This window comes from Entelurus aequoreus, linkage group LG23 (genome assembly GCF_033978785.1).
Source record: "Entelurus aequoreus isolate RoL-2023_Sb linkage group LG23, RoL_Eaeq_v1.1, whole genome shotgun sequence".
Classification (NCBI taxonomy): Eukaryota; Metazoa; Chordata; class Actinopteri; order Syngnathiformes; family Syngnathidae; genus Entelurus; species Entelurus aequoreus.
Window position 1 is genome coordinate 32,043,253 of NC_084753.1, and position 17,713 is coordinate 32,060,965.

At 38.9% G+C, this 17,713-nt stretch overlaps 1 protein-coding gene across 1 annotated transcript; it reads right to left on the bottom strand.

The window, feature by feature from the left end:
- Window positions 1–197: 197 nt before the first annotated feature.
- Window positions 198–15,590, bottom strand: stmn4 (stathmin-like 4). The gene is made up of 6 exons (XM_062033779.1): window positions 15,457–15,590; window positions 9,476–9,538; window positions 9,315–9,410; window positions 9,041–9,246; window positions 6,122–6,313; window positions 198–2,504 (listed from the first exon to the last, which is right to left on the bottom strand). Exons 2-6 carry the CDS (start codon window positions 9,486–9,488, stop codon window positions 2,445–2,447), a joined length of 567 nt encoding a protein of 188 aa, XP_061889763.1. The 5' UTR covers window positions 9,489–9,538; window positions 15,457–15,590; the 3' UTR covers window positions 198–2,444.
- Window positions 15,591–17,713: the final 2,123 nt, after the last annotated feature.

Genomic DNA, 17,713 nt, shown 5'->3' on the forward strand with positions numbered 1-17,713 from the left:
AAATATGGACACGCGTGAAAATATGGACACGCGTAAAAAATATGGACACAGCATGTAAAGACCAAAAAGAATGGGACCTCAAACTGAGCCCTGAGGAACCCCACATCCTATCTCATGGAACATTTATGTCACCCTTTTTTATTTTTATTGTTTTAATCACCTGACTTGACATAAATAACAAAAATAAGCAAGGAGCACACCAAAGTTGATTGAAATGTTTTACTGTCCATGCCAAGTAATTACAATCGTTCATTTTCAGCAACATACTTTCCCAAATGCAAAAAAAACACCATCAGTCAACAAGACTTCAGCGAATGACATCAACTTCATCAACAGTTCGTCACTTTTGATTATTTTTCCTGCTCAGACATTTTTCACGACACAAACAGACAAGTTCCTTTCTCCTCGTGTACGTACGTGTGCTTTTGACTTGTGCCCGCCAAAATAAGAGTGCGGACGCTACGCTACTCTATGCGTTATTGTTTGTGTTAAGCGGATTTTGTCTTCTACGTGTGCTCGGTGTCATTTACCCTGCTGCTCAAGTCACCAAAAGGTATATAATAATAATAATAGCAATATTAGGGGTGCACCGATCCAATATTGATATTGATATCAGCTTGCATGAAAAGAAAAGAAAATGAAAAAATAAACAAAGTAATAAATAAATTATGCGGCCCCTAAAGGGACATGGGGGGAAAACATTTTTATAATTTTTTTTTTTTTTTTTTAGACATGTATCTCGTGCGCACGAGAAACTTTTTATAAAACTTTTTTTTTTATAATTTAATTTTTAATTTTTATTTTTTTAGACATGTACGAGATACATGTCTAAAAATAAAAAAAGTTAAAAAAAAATATTAAAATTTTTCTATTTATTTTTTTATAACTTTATAAAAAGTTTCTACACATTTCGATACATGTCTAAAAAACAACAGCAAAAAAACCAAAAAAAACCAACAATTTCCCCCCCCCCATGTCCCTTTAGGGGCTCCGTAATAAATAAATAAACATCTTCCAATAAACACACAGTTTCTTCTATTTGACTCATTTGCAAAAAGGTAAACATGCTAGGCTATCTGCTACTAGGAGCTGGCAGCTACACGACAGCTAAGCACACAATAGCACACAAGCTAGATGTAGGTAATAATCATTGAACAATAAAAGGTGACATTTGTCAACATAAACAAGTATCAAATAATTATGGTTGCATATTACTTACACATACAAAGTCTCCAAGTAACAAACGTGTCCGCACTGTTCAACTTACTGCGTCGTGAGCTTACCCCAACGAATTATTGTGACCCCGAGGTGTCGCCAGAAAACCACAATGACCTATCCACTTCAACTTAAAGACAGCATAAGTCCATTAATAATAAATATGTTAGTGTTTTTCAAAGCTACCATTGTTCTGTGATGGACTCATTTCACTTGATCAAACCTTTTCTAACATTCCACACTACTAAATAATACGAGTATGTATCATTCCTGCTGCTATCGTTTTGGATCAATATACAGGACCGAATATTGGTATCGCATCGGAAGTGAAAATGTTGTATCGGGACACCCCTAGTAGTGATAATGATAATATTGATAGTAGTCGTGATGGTAAAAATGTATGACCTTACAAAAAATGATAATAAGAGAAGTTTGGTCATGTTAAATTTTATTACATTTTATGAAACCATTAAAAAGATTTTAATGTTTAGACATTTGAATTTCAGAATAAAAGGGGTCGTTCTTTGTACTCAGATATATGTCGACTTATAACTTTGGACTGACTTCACAAAGTATATCCTGGAAGTGTGGTTTTTCTTTGTGTACATTTTCAAGTGGCCCCGGGTGTTGATATCACTGGGAAGTATCGTATCACTATGCCGATTCATGTTGTCACTACTCACTTGGTCAATGGATACCGTTCACATTTGAACCCATACGGTAGCAATTCCCCATACCTGGTAGTCAATGCCGGTTTCTCAACGGCTCCAATTTTCGGTACTTTGTGTGTGCTAATAAATATTAATGGTTGGATAATAAAATGCTTTTTTTTTTTATGTAACATTTAAAAATAATTGTTTATTTGTATTTTTGAGTCTCATTTGCAATGCAGTTGCACTTCCAAGACATTAGATGGCAGTGCTGTATTTATGGTATGTTGTCGAACCAGGAAGTAGCTTTTTCCATGAAGCTGAATGTGTCATGTTGCGCCCTACCAAGTGTTTGTACTGTAAGTATTTTACTTAATACACGCCAGCCAAATACCACAAGTCAACTTGTTTCAACATTAGAAATGATGTAGGTTTTGTACGTCAATAAATAATATGACATTTTCCTTTGAGTGTTTTCTTCCCTGCACTCTTTTCCTCTCGCGAGAAAAAAACAACAAACCAAAATCATCTTTTTAATCCTTCTCCTCCTTCTCTATTCGGCTCTTTTGAAGCGGGGCTTTATCGGCAGGCCTCCTCCTTCAGCTCCTTGTTCTTGCGCACCTCCTCTGCGTGTTTGTCCTGTGGAGCAAACATTATTGATCCTTTTGTGATCGTCGATACACTCTTGACATATTGATACGATACAGTATCAATCCTTTTGTGGTCATCCATACATTGGTATCAATGACGGTGCTTTCATGAACATTTGGAAACTAGACAACTAGAAAGTTGTCGAGTTTTGATATTTAATATTCATCAGCTCTGTCAGGCTTTTGAACGATCCGTCTGATATCGATAGCAAAGGTAGTGTCAGTATCGGATCGATACTAATATTGATATATATTCCTGATTCTAAATACGTAGAACCTCAATTTACGAGTATTTAAAATGAAGTTAGAAGCCTCGCCGCCACTAGGGGGCGTAGTAAATGTCACACATGATCAGTAACAAAAGACACCATTAGTCCACTAGGGGGCGTAGTAAATGTCACACATGATCAGTAACAAAAGACACCATTAGTCCACTAGGGGGCGTAGTAAATGTCACACATGACCAGTAACAGAAGACATCATTGGTCCACTAGGGGCCGTAGTAAATGTCACACATGAACAGTAACAAACATAATTGGTCCACTAGGGGGCGTAATAAATGTCTTACATGGCCAGTAGCAGAAAACATCATTGGTCCACTAGGGGGCGTAGTAAATGTCACACATGAACAGTAACAAACATAATTGGTCCACTAGGGGGCGTAATAAATGTCTTACATGGCCAGTAGCAGAAAACATCATTGGTCCACTAGGGGGCGTAGTAAATGTCACACATGAACAGTAACAAACATAATTGGTCCACTAGGGGGCGTAATAAATGTCTTACATGACCAGTAACAGAAGACATCATTGGTCCACTAGGGGGCGTAGTAAATGTCACACATGAATAGTAACAGAAGACATAATTGGTCCACTAGGGGGCGTAGTAAATGTCACACATGAACAGTAACAGAAGACATAATTGGTCCACTAGGGGGCGTAGTAAATGTCACACATGAACAGTAACAAACATAATTGGTCCACTAGGGGGCGTAGTAAATGTCACACATGAATAGTAACAGAAGACATAATTGGTCCACTAGGGGGCGTGGTAAATGTCACACATGAACAGTAACAGAAGACATAATTGGTCCACTAGGGGGCGTAGTAAATGTCACACATGAACAGTAACAAACATAATTGGTCCACTAGGGGGCGTAATAAATGTCTTACATGGCCAGTAACAGAAGACATCATTGGTCCACCAGGGGGCGTAGTAAATGTCACACATGAACAGTAACAAACATAATTGGTCCACTAGGGGGCGTAGCAAATGTCTTACATGACCAGTAACAGAAGACATAATTGGTCCACTAGGGGGCGTAATAAATGTCACACATGATCAGTAACAGAAAACACCATTGGTCCACTAGGGGGCATAGTAAATGTCACACATGATCAGTAACAGAAGACGTAATTGGTCCACTAGGGAGCGTAGTAAATGTCACACATAATCAGTAAAAGAAGACATAATTGGTCCACTAGGGGGCGTAGTAAATATCACACACGATCAGTAACAAAGACCCCATTGGTCCACTAGGGGGCGTAGTAAATGTCTTACATGACCAGTAGCAGAAGACATAATTGGTCCACTAGGGGGCGTAGTAAATGTCACACATGATCAGTAACAGAAGACACCATTGGTCCACTAGGGGGCGTAGTAAATGTCACACATGATCAGTAACAGAAGACACCATTTGTCCACTAGGGGGCGTAGTAAATGTCACACATGATCAGTAACAGAAGACACCATTGATCCACTAGGGGGCGTAGTAAATGTCACACATGATCAGTAACAGAAGACACCATTGGTCCACTAGGGGGCGTAGTAAATGTCACACATGATCAGTAACAGAAGACACCTTTGGTCCACTAGGAGGCGTAGTAAATGTCACACATGAGACACCATTGGTCCACTAGGGGGCGTAGTAAATGTCACACATGATCAGTAACAGAAGACACCATTGGTCCACTAGGGGGCGTAGTAAATGTCACTCATGATCAGTAACAGAAGACACCATTGGTCCACTAGGGGGCGTAGTAAATGTCACACATGATCAGTAACAGAAGACACCATTGGTCCACTAAGGGGCGTAGTAAATGTCACACATGATCAGTAACAGAAGACACCATTGGTCCACTAGGGGGCGTAGTAAATGTCACACATGATCAGTAACAGAAGACACCATTGGTCCACTAGGGGGCGTAGTAAATGTCACACATGATCAGTAACAGAAGACACCATTGGTCCACTAGGGGGCGTAGTAAATGTCACACATGATCAGTAACAGAAGACACCATTGGTCCACTAGGGGGCGTAGTAAATGTCACACACAAAAACGACATCACTTCCTTCACTCACAATTTTTACTACAAAGCTTCTGCGACATCACAAAATATAATTTATTTTTATTTTTCTATCTTTTACTTTACTTTTGTAGGAAAATCATACATAATAGAACATGCTAACATTTTTAACCTCAATGACATATTATTGATCCGATCACTGACATATTATTGATCTGATCACTGACATATTTATCTGATCACTGATGATTATTGATCTGATCACTAATGATTATTGATCTGATTAATGACATATTATTGATCTGATCAGTGACGTACTGTTGATCTAATCACAGGCGTATTATTAATCTGATCACTGACATATTTTGATCTGATCACTGACATATTATTGATGTGATCAATGACGTACTATTGATCTCATCAGTGACGTACTATTAATCTAATCAATGATGTATTATTGATCTGATCACTGACATAATATTGATCTGCTCAATGAGATGTTATTGATCTGATCAGTGATGCATTAATGACCTGATCACTGTAATATTGATATATTTTCTCTGTATTTACAGTACTTGGTATCATATCATTACCAAATTGTTCAGTATCGCCCACAAATAATCTGCATTTTACATTTAATGCCAAACATTTTGGGCACAATTAAAAATGTTGTGTTTCAAGACTTTTGCTGCTTTGATATATTTCCGTGAATAAAAGAGACAGTTACAAAAAATATCTATTCATGTGAAATGCTGAGCATAATCTGTAAGTAAATAAGTCAATAACTGTAAATACAAAATTAAATAGGGTTTTACATTTCAAAGAAATGCGTCTTAATGTTCAACAAAAGTCATTTTTGAGAAATTCTAACGTTTTTGTTTTTTTAAAAAAAAAGAGATGATGCATTTTCTCCTGCATTTCTGTTCAAATGATGAAAAGATATTGTAGCACATTGTTTGTGACTACAATGATATCGACCATGAAAATTAGATACCACATCCCATGGATGTCGATTGTCCTGCTGATAATGATGTCGGATTAACATTTATGTAACACAAAAGATGCGACCGGGTATCCGTTTGCGAGACGGCATCATATTGATATCACTTGGTATCGCTGTATCGCCTACCAGTAAGAAGGCTAACATCAACAAGTTATAATTAATGCATACATGCAGGTAAAAATCAGCTCGTTCAAATTCCTAATTGATGAAAAATGCTGATTTCACGCGTCAGCTGCACTAAAGTCTCCCCGCGCTCATCGTGAAAGTGAAACTGAAAGTGCTGACGCGACGCCGTACCTTCTCCTGCAGCCTCTCCAACATGGCCGCCAACAGGGCCTCCCTGTTCTCCTTGTTGGCCTCCATCTTCTGCTCCAGCTTCTCCTTGGCGTGCTTGATGAAGTTGTTGTTCTCCTCCATGGCCTTCTGGATCACCTCACGCTCGTGCTCCCTCTTCTCCGCCAGGTGCTTCAGTAGCTCCGCCTCCTGGCACTAAGCACGGGACAAGATGGAAAACTTCCTGCATGAAAACGTCACTGTTCCCACATCGGAGCCAGGCGTATTGGCCGATACTGACATTGATTCCATACGATATCAGCGGGAACCCTACATACTTGTTTTATTTAGTAGTAGTGAATGTTAAAAAGGTTTGATCAAGTGAAATAAGTCAAACAGAGAATATTGGTAATTAATAAATTTAACATTAACCATCTGGAATGGACTTATGCTGTCTTTAAGGTGAAGTGGAGTGGAAATTGCTTTTTTTTACCACAATCATTCACAAAGTTAAGCTCTTGGCACAGTAAATTGAATGATGCGGACACGTTTGTTACTGGATACTTTCTAATCCTGCCTTGGAGACTTTGTATGTGTAAGTAATATGCAACTATAATTATTTGATGCTTGTTTATGTTGACAAATGTCACCTTTTATTGTGCAATGATTATTACACATGTCTAGCTGGTGGGCTATTGTGTGCTTAGCTGTTGTGTAGCTGCCAGCTCCTAGTAGCCTATAGACTAGCATGTTTACCTTTTGTAGATGACTTTAGTAAAATAGAAGAAATGGTGTGTAGATGTTAACTGGCTGTCCAGTTTTGCACATTCTACACGATTGCTTGTATTGCACATGATATCACACACATGTAATCATTCTGCAGGACTGCTTGTATTGCACATGATATCACACACAAGTAAATATCATGTGCGATACAAGCAGTCCTGCAGCGTGTTTGAGTGTGATATCATGTGTGATACAAGTAGCCCTGCAGAGTGTTTACTTGTGTCCGATATCATATGCAATACAAGCAGTCCTGCAGCGTGTTTATTTGTGTGTGATATCATGTGCGATACAAGCAGTCCTGCAGATTGTTTACTTGTGTGTGATATAATGTGCGATACAAGCAGTCCTGCAGCGTGATTACTTGTGTGTGATATCATGTGCAATACACGCAGTCCGGAAGAGTGTTTACTAGTGTGTGATATAATGTGCGATACAAGCAGTCCGGTAGCGTATTTACTTGTGTGATATCATGTGCGATACAAGCAGTCCTACAGAGTGTTTACTTGTGTGTGATATCATGTGCGATACAAGCAGTCCTGCAGCGTGATTACTTGTGTGTGATATCATGTGCGATACAAGCAGTCCTGCAGAGTGTTTATTTGTGTGGTATAATGTGCGATACAAACAATCATGCAGAGTGATTGCTTGTGTGTGATATCATGTGCGATACAAGCAGTCCTACAGGGCGTTTACTTGTGTGTGATATCATGTGCAATACAAATAGTCCTACAGTGTTTACTTGTGTGTGATATCATGGGCGATACAAGCAGTCCTGCAGAGTGTTCACTTGTGTGTCATATCATGTGCGGTACAAGCAGTCCTGCAGCGTGTTCACTTGTGAGTGATATCATGTGCGATACAAGCAGTCCTACAGAGTGTTTACTTGTGTGTGATATCATGTGCGATACAAGAAGTCCTGCAGCGTGATTACTTGTGTGTGTGATATCATGTGCAATACAAGCAGTCCGGCAGTGTGTTTACTTGTGTGTGGTATGATGTGCGATACAAAAAGTTGTGCAGAGTGATTACTTGAGTGTGATATCATGTGCGATACAAGCAGTCCGGTTGCGTATTGTGTGTGATATCATGAGCGATGCAAGCAGTCCTGCAGTGTTTACTTGTGTGTGATATCATGTGCAATACAAGTGTTTACTTCTTCAAAACTGGACAGACAGTTAACATCTAAACGTCCTCCAATAAACATGCAATCTTTTTCTATTTTACAAAAGGTAAACATGCTAGGCCACAGGCTACTAGGAGTTAGCAGCTACACAACAGCAAAGCACACAATAGCACACAAGCTAGACATAGGTAATAAATAAAAGATGGCATTTATCAATATAAACAAGTATCACATACTTATAAGTGCATATTATCTAAACATACAAAGTCTCCAAGGCAGACGTGTAATAGAACGTATCCAGAAACAAACGTGTCCGCATCACTCAGTCATTTATTTTCAGTTTTTAACTTATTTCCGCTCCTTTCTTCTATTTTTATATTTCTTCCTTTTGTTTGATTTTTTTGGGGGTGTGAATGAAATAAATAAACGCCCCCAGAGCTACAAATCCAACCTATTCAATTTAAACTGTTGTGAGCACCAGACAAATACCACTCCACTTCAACTTAAAGACAGCATAAGTCAATTTCCAGACGGTTCATAATAAGCGGGTTGGGGTTTTGTGCTGATATCGTATCAGATCGATATCGGTATCGGTCGATACTCAAGGCTGCAATATCAGTGTTGTTTATGTTTTTATTTATAGAGTAAAAAATATTCATATTTGGTCCAAAAAATATATAAATATTAGTGCTGACAATTGAAACATTTCCAATTAGATCAATCACACTTTGGAATCGGGTCAATCAGGGTTTTGTCGCAGCATTGTGATGCCACCCGAACGCCTCCCTAGGGAGGTGTTCAGGGCACGCCTGACCGGTAGGAGGCCACGGGGAAGACCCAGGACACGTTGGGAAGACTATGTCTCCCGGCTGGCCTGGGAACGCCTCGGGATCCCCCGGGAAGAGCTGGACGAAGTGGCTGGGGAGAGGGAAGTCTGGGCTTCCCTGCTTAGGCTGCTGCCCCCGCGACCCGACCTCGGATAAGCGGAAGAAGATGGCTGGATGGATGGATGGATTGTGAGTCACATGACTGACCTTCCTACGCTCCTCGGCGGCCTCCAGCTTCTTCTGGATGTCCTCCAGGCTGGGGTCTCGGCGCTGGAGCACGGACGCGTTGAGGTCCGGCAGGCCGTCAAAGGACGGGGGCTTGAGGATGACTTCGAAGGCCTGACCGGACGCCCTCTTGTTCAGCTCGATCACCTCCACGTCCTTCATGGCGCACAGACCCAGGTCCACCGCATCTGAGCAGGACCACAAACACGTTGACGTGACGCCGGCTCGACGCCGCCGCGCTCCCGAGGACTCTTACCTTCCGCCTTGTAGGAGGCCTTGTCCAAGCTCTGTGGCCGCAGGCAGGCGCAGAACAAGGACACCAGGGGGAGCTCCCTCACCTTCTCCTTGTAGGCTTGGGAGGAGCACGGTGAGGAATGTCAGTCACGCTCCCGGCAATTTTTCGGCGCCGCTTCTTACCTGCCAGAGTCATCTTCTCGCTGCTCGTGTTGCTTTCCAAGGATGCCGAAGATCCTCCTCAGTCTGCACACACAGAGCACACAACCACGGCATTACGCAACCCGTGGAAAGGTCCTCCCACCAAAAGCCTTCATTTACGCCAGAAAGATCCCTTTCTAAGTGGCGGTCCTCAGTTGTAATGCGCTTTTCCACCAGGTGTGGCAGTAATGACAACACCAAAACGAGCAGAAGAAGTCGCTGAGAAGTTTCTCAAAGGGGAATTGCACATTTTTTTGATTGAACCCATCATTCATCATTATGTGCGACAAAAACACATGTTTTTCTTTATTACACATTCTAAATCCTAAAATATGGCAAGTAAGAGGTGGCTAACGGGAGTACACAAAAAACATCAAAAAGTGCCAACAATACCCCATTTACATGTGGTGACCTGAATATTAACAAGTATTAGAGATATTGTTATTATAAGCGCTAACACTGAGGAACTACTTTTAGTAGCTGACTAGCTTATGCTGCTATATTGACATATTAAGCCGCTGCGAGTTGGTCAAAGTTAATTCTAGAATATAAATCTGGATAGTAGAAGGTTGTGGACATAAACCCACAAATTGGTCAACTCTGAATTTGACCCATCATTCACAATCCTTATGTGAGGCAAGAACACATGTTTTTGCCTTTATTACCCATTCTAAATCCTAAAATATGGCAAGTAAGAGGTGGCTAACGGGAGTACACAAAAAAACATCCAAAAAGTGCCAACAATACTCCATTTACATGTGGTGACCTGAATATTAACAAGTATTACTGATATTGTTACTATAAGCGCTAACACTGAGGAACTACTTTTAGAGAGCTAACTAGCTTATGCTGCTATATTGACATATTGAGCTGCTGCGTCGCCTCTGAGTTGGTGAAAGTTACTTATAGATTATACATCTGGATAGTAGAAGGTTGTGGACATAAACCCACAAATTGGTCAACTCTTGAATTTGACCCATCATTCACAATCCTTATGTGAGGCAAGAACACATGTTTTTCCCTTTATTACACATTCTAAATCCTAAAATATGGCAAGTAAGAGGTGACTTGCGGGAGTACATAGAAAAAACATCCAAAAATCGCCAACAACATTCCATTTACAAGTGGTGACCTGAATATTAACAAGTATTACTGATATTGTTACTATAAGCGCTAACACTGAGGAACTACTTTTAGAGAGCTGACTAGCTTATGCTGCTATATTGACACATTGAGCTGCTGCATCGCCTCTGTGTTGGTGAAAGTTACTTATAGATTGTACATCTGGATAGTAGAAGGTTGCGGACATAAACCCACAAATTGGTCAACTCTGAATTTGACCCATCATTCACAATCCTTATGTGAGGCAAGAACACGTGTTTTTCCCTTTATTACACATTCTAAATCCTAAAATATGGCAAGTAAGAGGTGGCTAACGGGAATACACAAAAGACATCCAAAAAGCGCCAACAAAACTCCGTTTACATGTGGTGACCTGAATATTAACAAGTATTACAGATATTGTTATTATAAGCGCTAACACAGAGGAACTACTTTTAGAGAGCTAACTGGCTTATGCTGCTATATTGACATATTGAGCCGCTGCGTCGCCTCTGAGTTGGTGAAAGTTACTTATAGATTGTACATCTGGATAGTAGAAGGTTGTGGACATAAACCCACAAATTGGTTAACTCTGAATTTGACCCATCATTCACAATCCTTATGTGAGGCAAGAACACATGTTTTTCCCTTTATTACACATTCTAAATCCTAAAATATGGCAAGTAAGAGGTGGCTAACGGGAATACACAAAAAAACATCCAAAAAGTGCCAACAATACTCCGTTTACATGTGGTGACCTGAATATTAACAAGCATTAATGATATTGTTATTATAAGCGCTAACACAGAGGAACTACTTTTAGAGAGCTAACTGGCTTATGCTGCTATATTGACACATTGAGCCGCTGCATCGCCTCTGAGTTGGTGAAAGTTACTTATAGATTGTACATCTGGATAGTAGAAGGTTGTGGACATAAACCCACCAATTGGTCAACTTTGAATTTGACCCATCATTCACAATCCTTATGTGAGGCAAGAACACATGTTTTTCCCTTTATTACACATTCTAAATCCTAAAATATGGCAAGTAAGAGGTGGCTAACGGGAGTACACAAAAAACATCAAAAAGTGCCAACAATACCCCGTTTACATGTGGTGACCTGAATATTAACAAGTATTAGTGATATTGTTATTATAAGCGCTAACACTGAAGAACTACTTTTAGTAGCTGACTAGCTTATGCTGCTATATTGACATATTAAGCCGCTGCGAGTTGGTCGAAGTTAATTCTAGAATATAAATCTGGATAGTAGAAGGTTGTGGACATAAACCCACCAATTGGTCAACTCTGAATTTGACCCATCATTCACAATCCTTATGTGAGGCAAGAACACATATTTTTCCCTTTATTACACATTCTAAATTCTAAAATATGGCAAGTAAGAGGTGGCTAACGGGGATTCACAAAAAACATCCAAAAAGTGCCAACAATACTCCATTTACATGTGGTGACCTGAATATTAACAAGTATTACAGATATTGTTATTATAAGCGCTAACACTGAGGAACTACTTTTAGAGCGCTAACTAGCTTATGCTGCTATATTGACACATTGAGCCGCTGCATCGCCTCTGAGTTGGTGAAAGTTACTTATAGATTGTACATCTGGATAGTAGAAGGTTGTGGACATAAACCCACAAATTGGTCAACTCTGAATTTGACCCATCATTCACAATCCTTATGTGAGGCAAGAACACATGTTTTTCCCTTTATTACACATTCTAAATCCTAAAATATGGCAAGTAAGAGGTGGCTAATGGGAGTACACAAAAAACATCCAAAAAGTGCCAACAATACTCCGTTTACATGTGGTGACCTGAATATTAACAAGTATTAGAGATATTGTTATTATAAGCGCTAACACTGAGGAACTACTTTTAGTAGCTGACTAGCTTATGCTGCTATATTGACATATTAAGCTGCTGTGAGTTGGTCAAAGTTAATTCTAGAATATAAATCTGGATGGTAGAAGGTTGTGGACATAAACCCACAAATTGGTCAACTCTGAATTTGACCCATCATTCACAATCCTTATGTGAGGCAAGAACACATGTTTGTCCCTTTATTACACATTCTAAATCCTAAAATATGGCAAGTAAGAGGTGGCTAACAGAGATTCACAAAAAAAATCCAAAAAGTGCCAACAATACTCCATTTACATGTGGTGACCTGAATATTAACAAGCATTAATGATATTGTTATTATAAGCGCTAACACTGAGGAACTACTTTTAGAGCGCTAACTAGCTTATGCTGCTGTATTGACACATTGAGCCGCTGCATCGCCTCTGAGTTGGTGAAAGTTACTTATAGATTGTACATCTGGATAGTAGAAGGTTGTGGACATAAACCCACAAATTGGTCAACTTTGAATTTGACCCATCATTCACAATCCTTATGTGAGGCAAGAACACATGTTTTTACCTTTATTACACATTCTAAATCCTAAAATATGGCAAGTAAGAGGTGGCTAACGGGAGTACACAAAAAACATCAAAAAGTGCCAACAATACTCCATTTATATGTGGTGACCTGAATATTAACAAGTATTAGTGATATTGTTATTATAAGCGCTAACACTGAAGAACTACTTTTAGTAGCTGACTAGCTTATGCTGCTATATTGACATATTAAGCCGCTGCGAGTTGGTCAAAGTTAATTCTAGAATATAAATCTGGATAGTAGAAGGTTGTGGACATAAACCCACAAATTGGTCAACTTTGAATTTGACCCATCATTCACAATCCTTATGTGAGGCAAGAACACATGTTTTTCCCTTTATTACACATTCTAAATCCTAAAATATGGCAAGTAAGAGGTGTCTTGCGGGAGTACATGGCAAAAACATCCAAAAAGCGCCAACAATATTCCATTTACAAGTGGTGACCTGAATATTAACAAGTATTACAGATATTGTTACTATAAGCGCTAACACTGAGGAACTACTTTTAGAGAGCTAACCAGCTTATGCTGCTATATTGACATATTGAGCTGCTGCGTCACCTCTGTGTTGGTGAAAGTTAATTCTAGAATATAAATGTGGATAGTAGAAGGTTGTGGACATAAACCCACAAGTTGGTCAACTTTGACATCCAACTTAATTTAAAATAACAATAATAATAATAATATGCCGCTGTATGCTTAAAATGATCAAAGTATCTAAATATTGCACGTTATTATGAATGTTACTACATGACATGTGTACTTAATTCATGTATGTAAAACCTTGTTGGCTCCATTGATAGCTGACTCTTGCTAAAATTTATTTACTAGCTAGAATGCATCTAAAAAGAAACACATGTTCTTGTCTTCCATTCGGATTGTGAATGATGGACGGAAATAAAGAAAAAAAGTGCAGTTCCTCTTTGAGCGCAACAATTATGACCAAAGTGGCGAATCGGTATTTGCATTTTAATTGTATTGACTGTTTCGTTAAGAAACATATTCATTAGGGGTGTGGGGAAAAATCGATTCGAATTTGAATCGCGATTCTCACGTTGTGCGATTCAGAATCGATTCTCATTTTTTAAAAATCGATTATTTAAAATTAAAAAAAATTTTTTTTTTTTATTTTTTTTTTAAATTAATCAATCCAACAAAACAATACACAGCAATACCATAACAATGCAATCCAATTCCAAAACCAAACCCGACCCAGCAACACTCAGAACTGCAATAAACAGAGCAATTGAGAGGAGACACAAACACGACACAGAACAAACCAAAAGTAGTGAAACAAAAATGAATATTATTAACAACAGTATCAATATTAGTTACAATTTCAACATAGCAGTGATTGAAAATCCCTCATTGACATTATCATTAGACATTTATAAAAAAAAATTTAAAAAAAAAATTGTGTCACAGTGGCTTACACTTGCATCGCATCTCATAAGCTTGACAACACACTGTGTCCAATATTTTCACAAAGATAAAATAAGTCATATTTTTGGTTCATTTAATAGTTAAAACAAATTTACATTATTGCAATCAGTTGATAAAACATTGTCCTTTACAATTATAAAAGCTTTTTACAAAAATCCACTACTCTGCTTGCATGTCAGCAGACTGGGGTAGATCCTGCTGAAATCTATGTATTGAATGAATAGAGAATCCTTTTGAATCGGGAAAAAAAATCGTTTTTGAATCGAGAATCGTGTTGAATTGAAAAAAAAAAAATCGATTTTGAATCGAATCGTGACCCCAAGAATCGATATTAAATCGAATCGTGGGACACCCAAAGATTCACAGCCCTAATATATATATATATATATATATATATATATATATATATATATATATATATATATATATATATATATATATATATATATATATATATATATATATATATATATATATATATATATATGTATATATATATATATATATATGTATATATATGTATATATGTATATATATATATATATATGTATATATATATATATATATATATATATGTATATATATATATATATATATACACATATATATATATATACATATATATATATATATATATATATATATATATATATATATATATATATATATATATATATATATATATATATATATATAAAACTGTGTACCATAGATATGATAAGAATGAAGAAATTATTAATAATCATCCACAATTACCCACAACAATCAAACATTCACTCAAAAGAGACACAAAGCGGAACATGAATAATAAATAATATATATTTCGGGTTCCCTCCCTCCCTCGTTAGCAGGAACCGCATCACCACTCCTCTTAAATCATGCATGATATTAACAGTAAAAATAATAACAATAAGAGGCGTTCGGTGTGGAATGGCGCGATGACGTAAGGCTTACTTACCCCCCTCTGAGCGTCTCGTCTCGCTGGTGTCGGAGCGCCGACGTTGCTTCCCCTCGTCTGGCAGCACGGACTCAGCATCGGCAACAGCATCACCGCTGCCTCCATGACATCACTTAGCGGCCATCCCATTGGCGGGAGGCTCTGCCAGCATCCAGGGCTCTCGGCCAATGGGAGCGGCGAGCGAGGATGCGGGGGGGAGGGCCGTCAGCTCCTTGTATTGTCCTGCAGGGCGGGGCGGGGCGGGGGGGCACAATCAGCTAGCGCAGGGCGTGTGCACATCTTTTTTGTGGGGGCTTGATTCGGGGGGGGGATTGTTCAAATGTGTGAGTCGGGGGTGGGGGCAGGGGGGCTAGTAAGGACCCACACAATGATGTAACTCTTACTGTACGTGTAAAAACACACACTTCTGCTTTGACACATTCATTACATCAGTGCTTTTCAACCTTTTTGGAGCCAAGGCACATTTTTCGCGTTGAAAAAATGCGGAGGCACACCACCAGCAGAAATCATTAAGAAACGAAACTCAGCTGACAGTAAAAAGTCGTTGTCGCAATTGTTGGATATGACTTTAAAGGCCTACTGAAATGACATTTTTTTTATTTAAACGGGGATAGCAGATCTATTCTATGTGTCATACTTGATCATTTCGCGATATTGCCATATTTTTGCTGAAAGGATTTAGTAGAGAACAACGACGATAAAGATCGCAACTTTTGGTATCTGATAAAAAAAAAAGGCTTTCCCCTACCGGAAGTAGCGTGACGTAGTCAGTTGAACATATACGCAAAGTTCCCTATTGTTTACAATGATGGCCGCATGAAGTGAGAGAGATTCGGACCGAGAAAGCGACAATTTCCCCATTAATTTGAGCGAGGATGAAAGATTTGTGGATGAGTAAAGTGCAAGTGAAGGACTAGTGGGGAGTTGAAGCTATTCAGATAGGGAAGATGCTGTGAGAGCCGGGGGTGACCTGATATTCAGCTGGGAATGACTACAACAGTAAATAAACACAAGACATATATATACTCTATTAGCCACAACACAACCAGGCTTATATTTAATATGCCACAAATTAATCCTGCATAAAAACACCTACGTGTTTGTTATGCTAGCTCCTAGCTCCTATGCTAGCTCCTAGCTCCATATAAGCCGCCAATCCAATTCAAACACCTGATCAACACACACAATCACTCAGCCCAAAAGACCGTTCACCTAACCCAGGGGTCGGCAACCCAAAATGTTGAAAGAGCCATATTGGAGCAAAAATACAAAAACAAATTTGTCTGGAGCCGCAACAAATTAAAAGCCATATTACATACAAATAGTGTGTCATGAGATATACATAGAATTGAGATGACTTAAAGGAAACTAAATGAGCTCAAATATAGCTACAAATGAGGCATAATGATGCAATATGTACATATAGCTAGCTTAAATAGCATGTTAGCATCGATTAGCTTGCAGTCATGCAGTGACCAAATATGTCTGATTAGCACTCCACACAAGTCAATAACATCAACAAAACTCACCTTTGTGCATTCACGCACAACGTTAAAAGTGTGGTGGACAAAATGAGACAGAAAAAGAAGTGGCATAAAACACGTCCCAGAAAGTCGGAGAAAGTTATACATGTGACAACTAAGGTGAGTTCAAGGACCGCCAAAATTAGTAGGACGAAACGGCGCTTGCCAAATACTCGCATGTTTAATACAAACAGTGTGATTTATAACAATTAGGGAGGTTTGTGTCATGTTTGTCATCCTACAGAAACCATATTAAAACAATAATTTTTTTTCCCCTCATCTTTTTCCATTTTTCATATATTTTTATAAAAGTTTCAATGAGCCACTAGGGCGGCGCTAAAGAGCCGCATGCGGCTCTAGAGCCGCGGGTTGCCGACCCCTGACCTAACCCAAGGTTCATAAAGCTTATATATTTAAACAAAGTAACGTACGTGACGCGCACGTACTGGCAAGCGATCAAATGTTTGGAAGCGCAGCTGCTACTCACGGTACCTGATATTCAGCTGGGAATGACTAAAACAGTAAATAAACACAAGACATATATATACTCTATTAGCCACAACACAACCAGGCTTATATTTAATATGCCACAAATTAATCCTGCATAAAAACACCTAAGTGTTTGTTATGCTAGCTCCTAGCTCCTCTGCTAGCTCCTAGCTCCATAGAACACGCCAATGCAATTCAAACACCTGATCAACACACACAATCACTCAGCCCAAAAGACCGTTCAC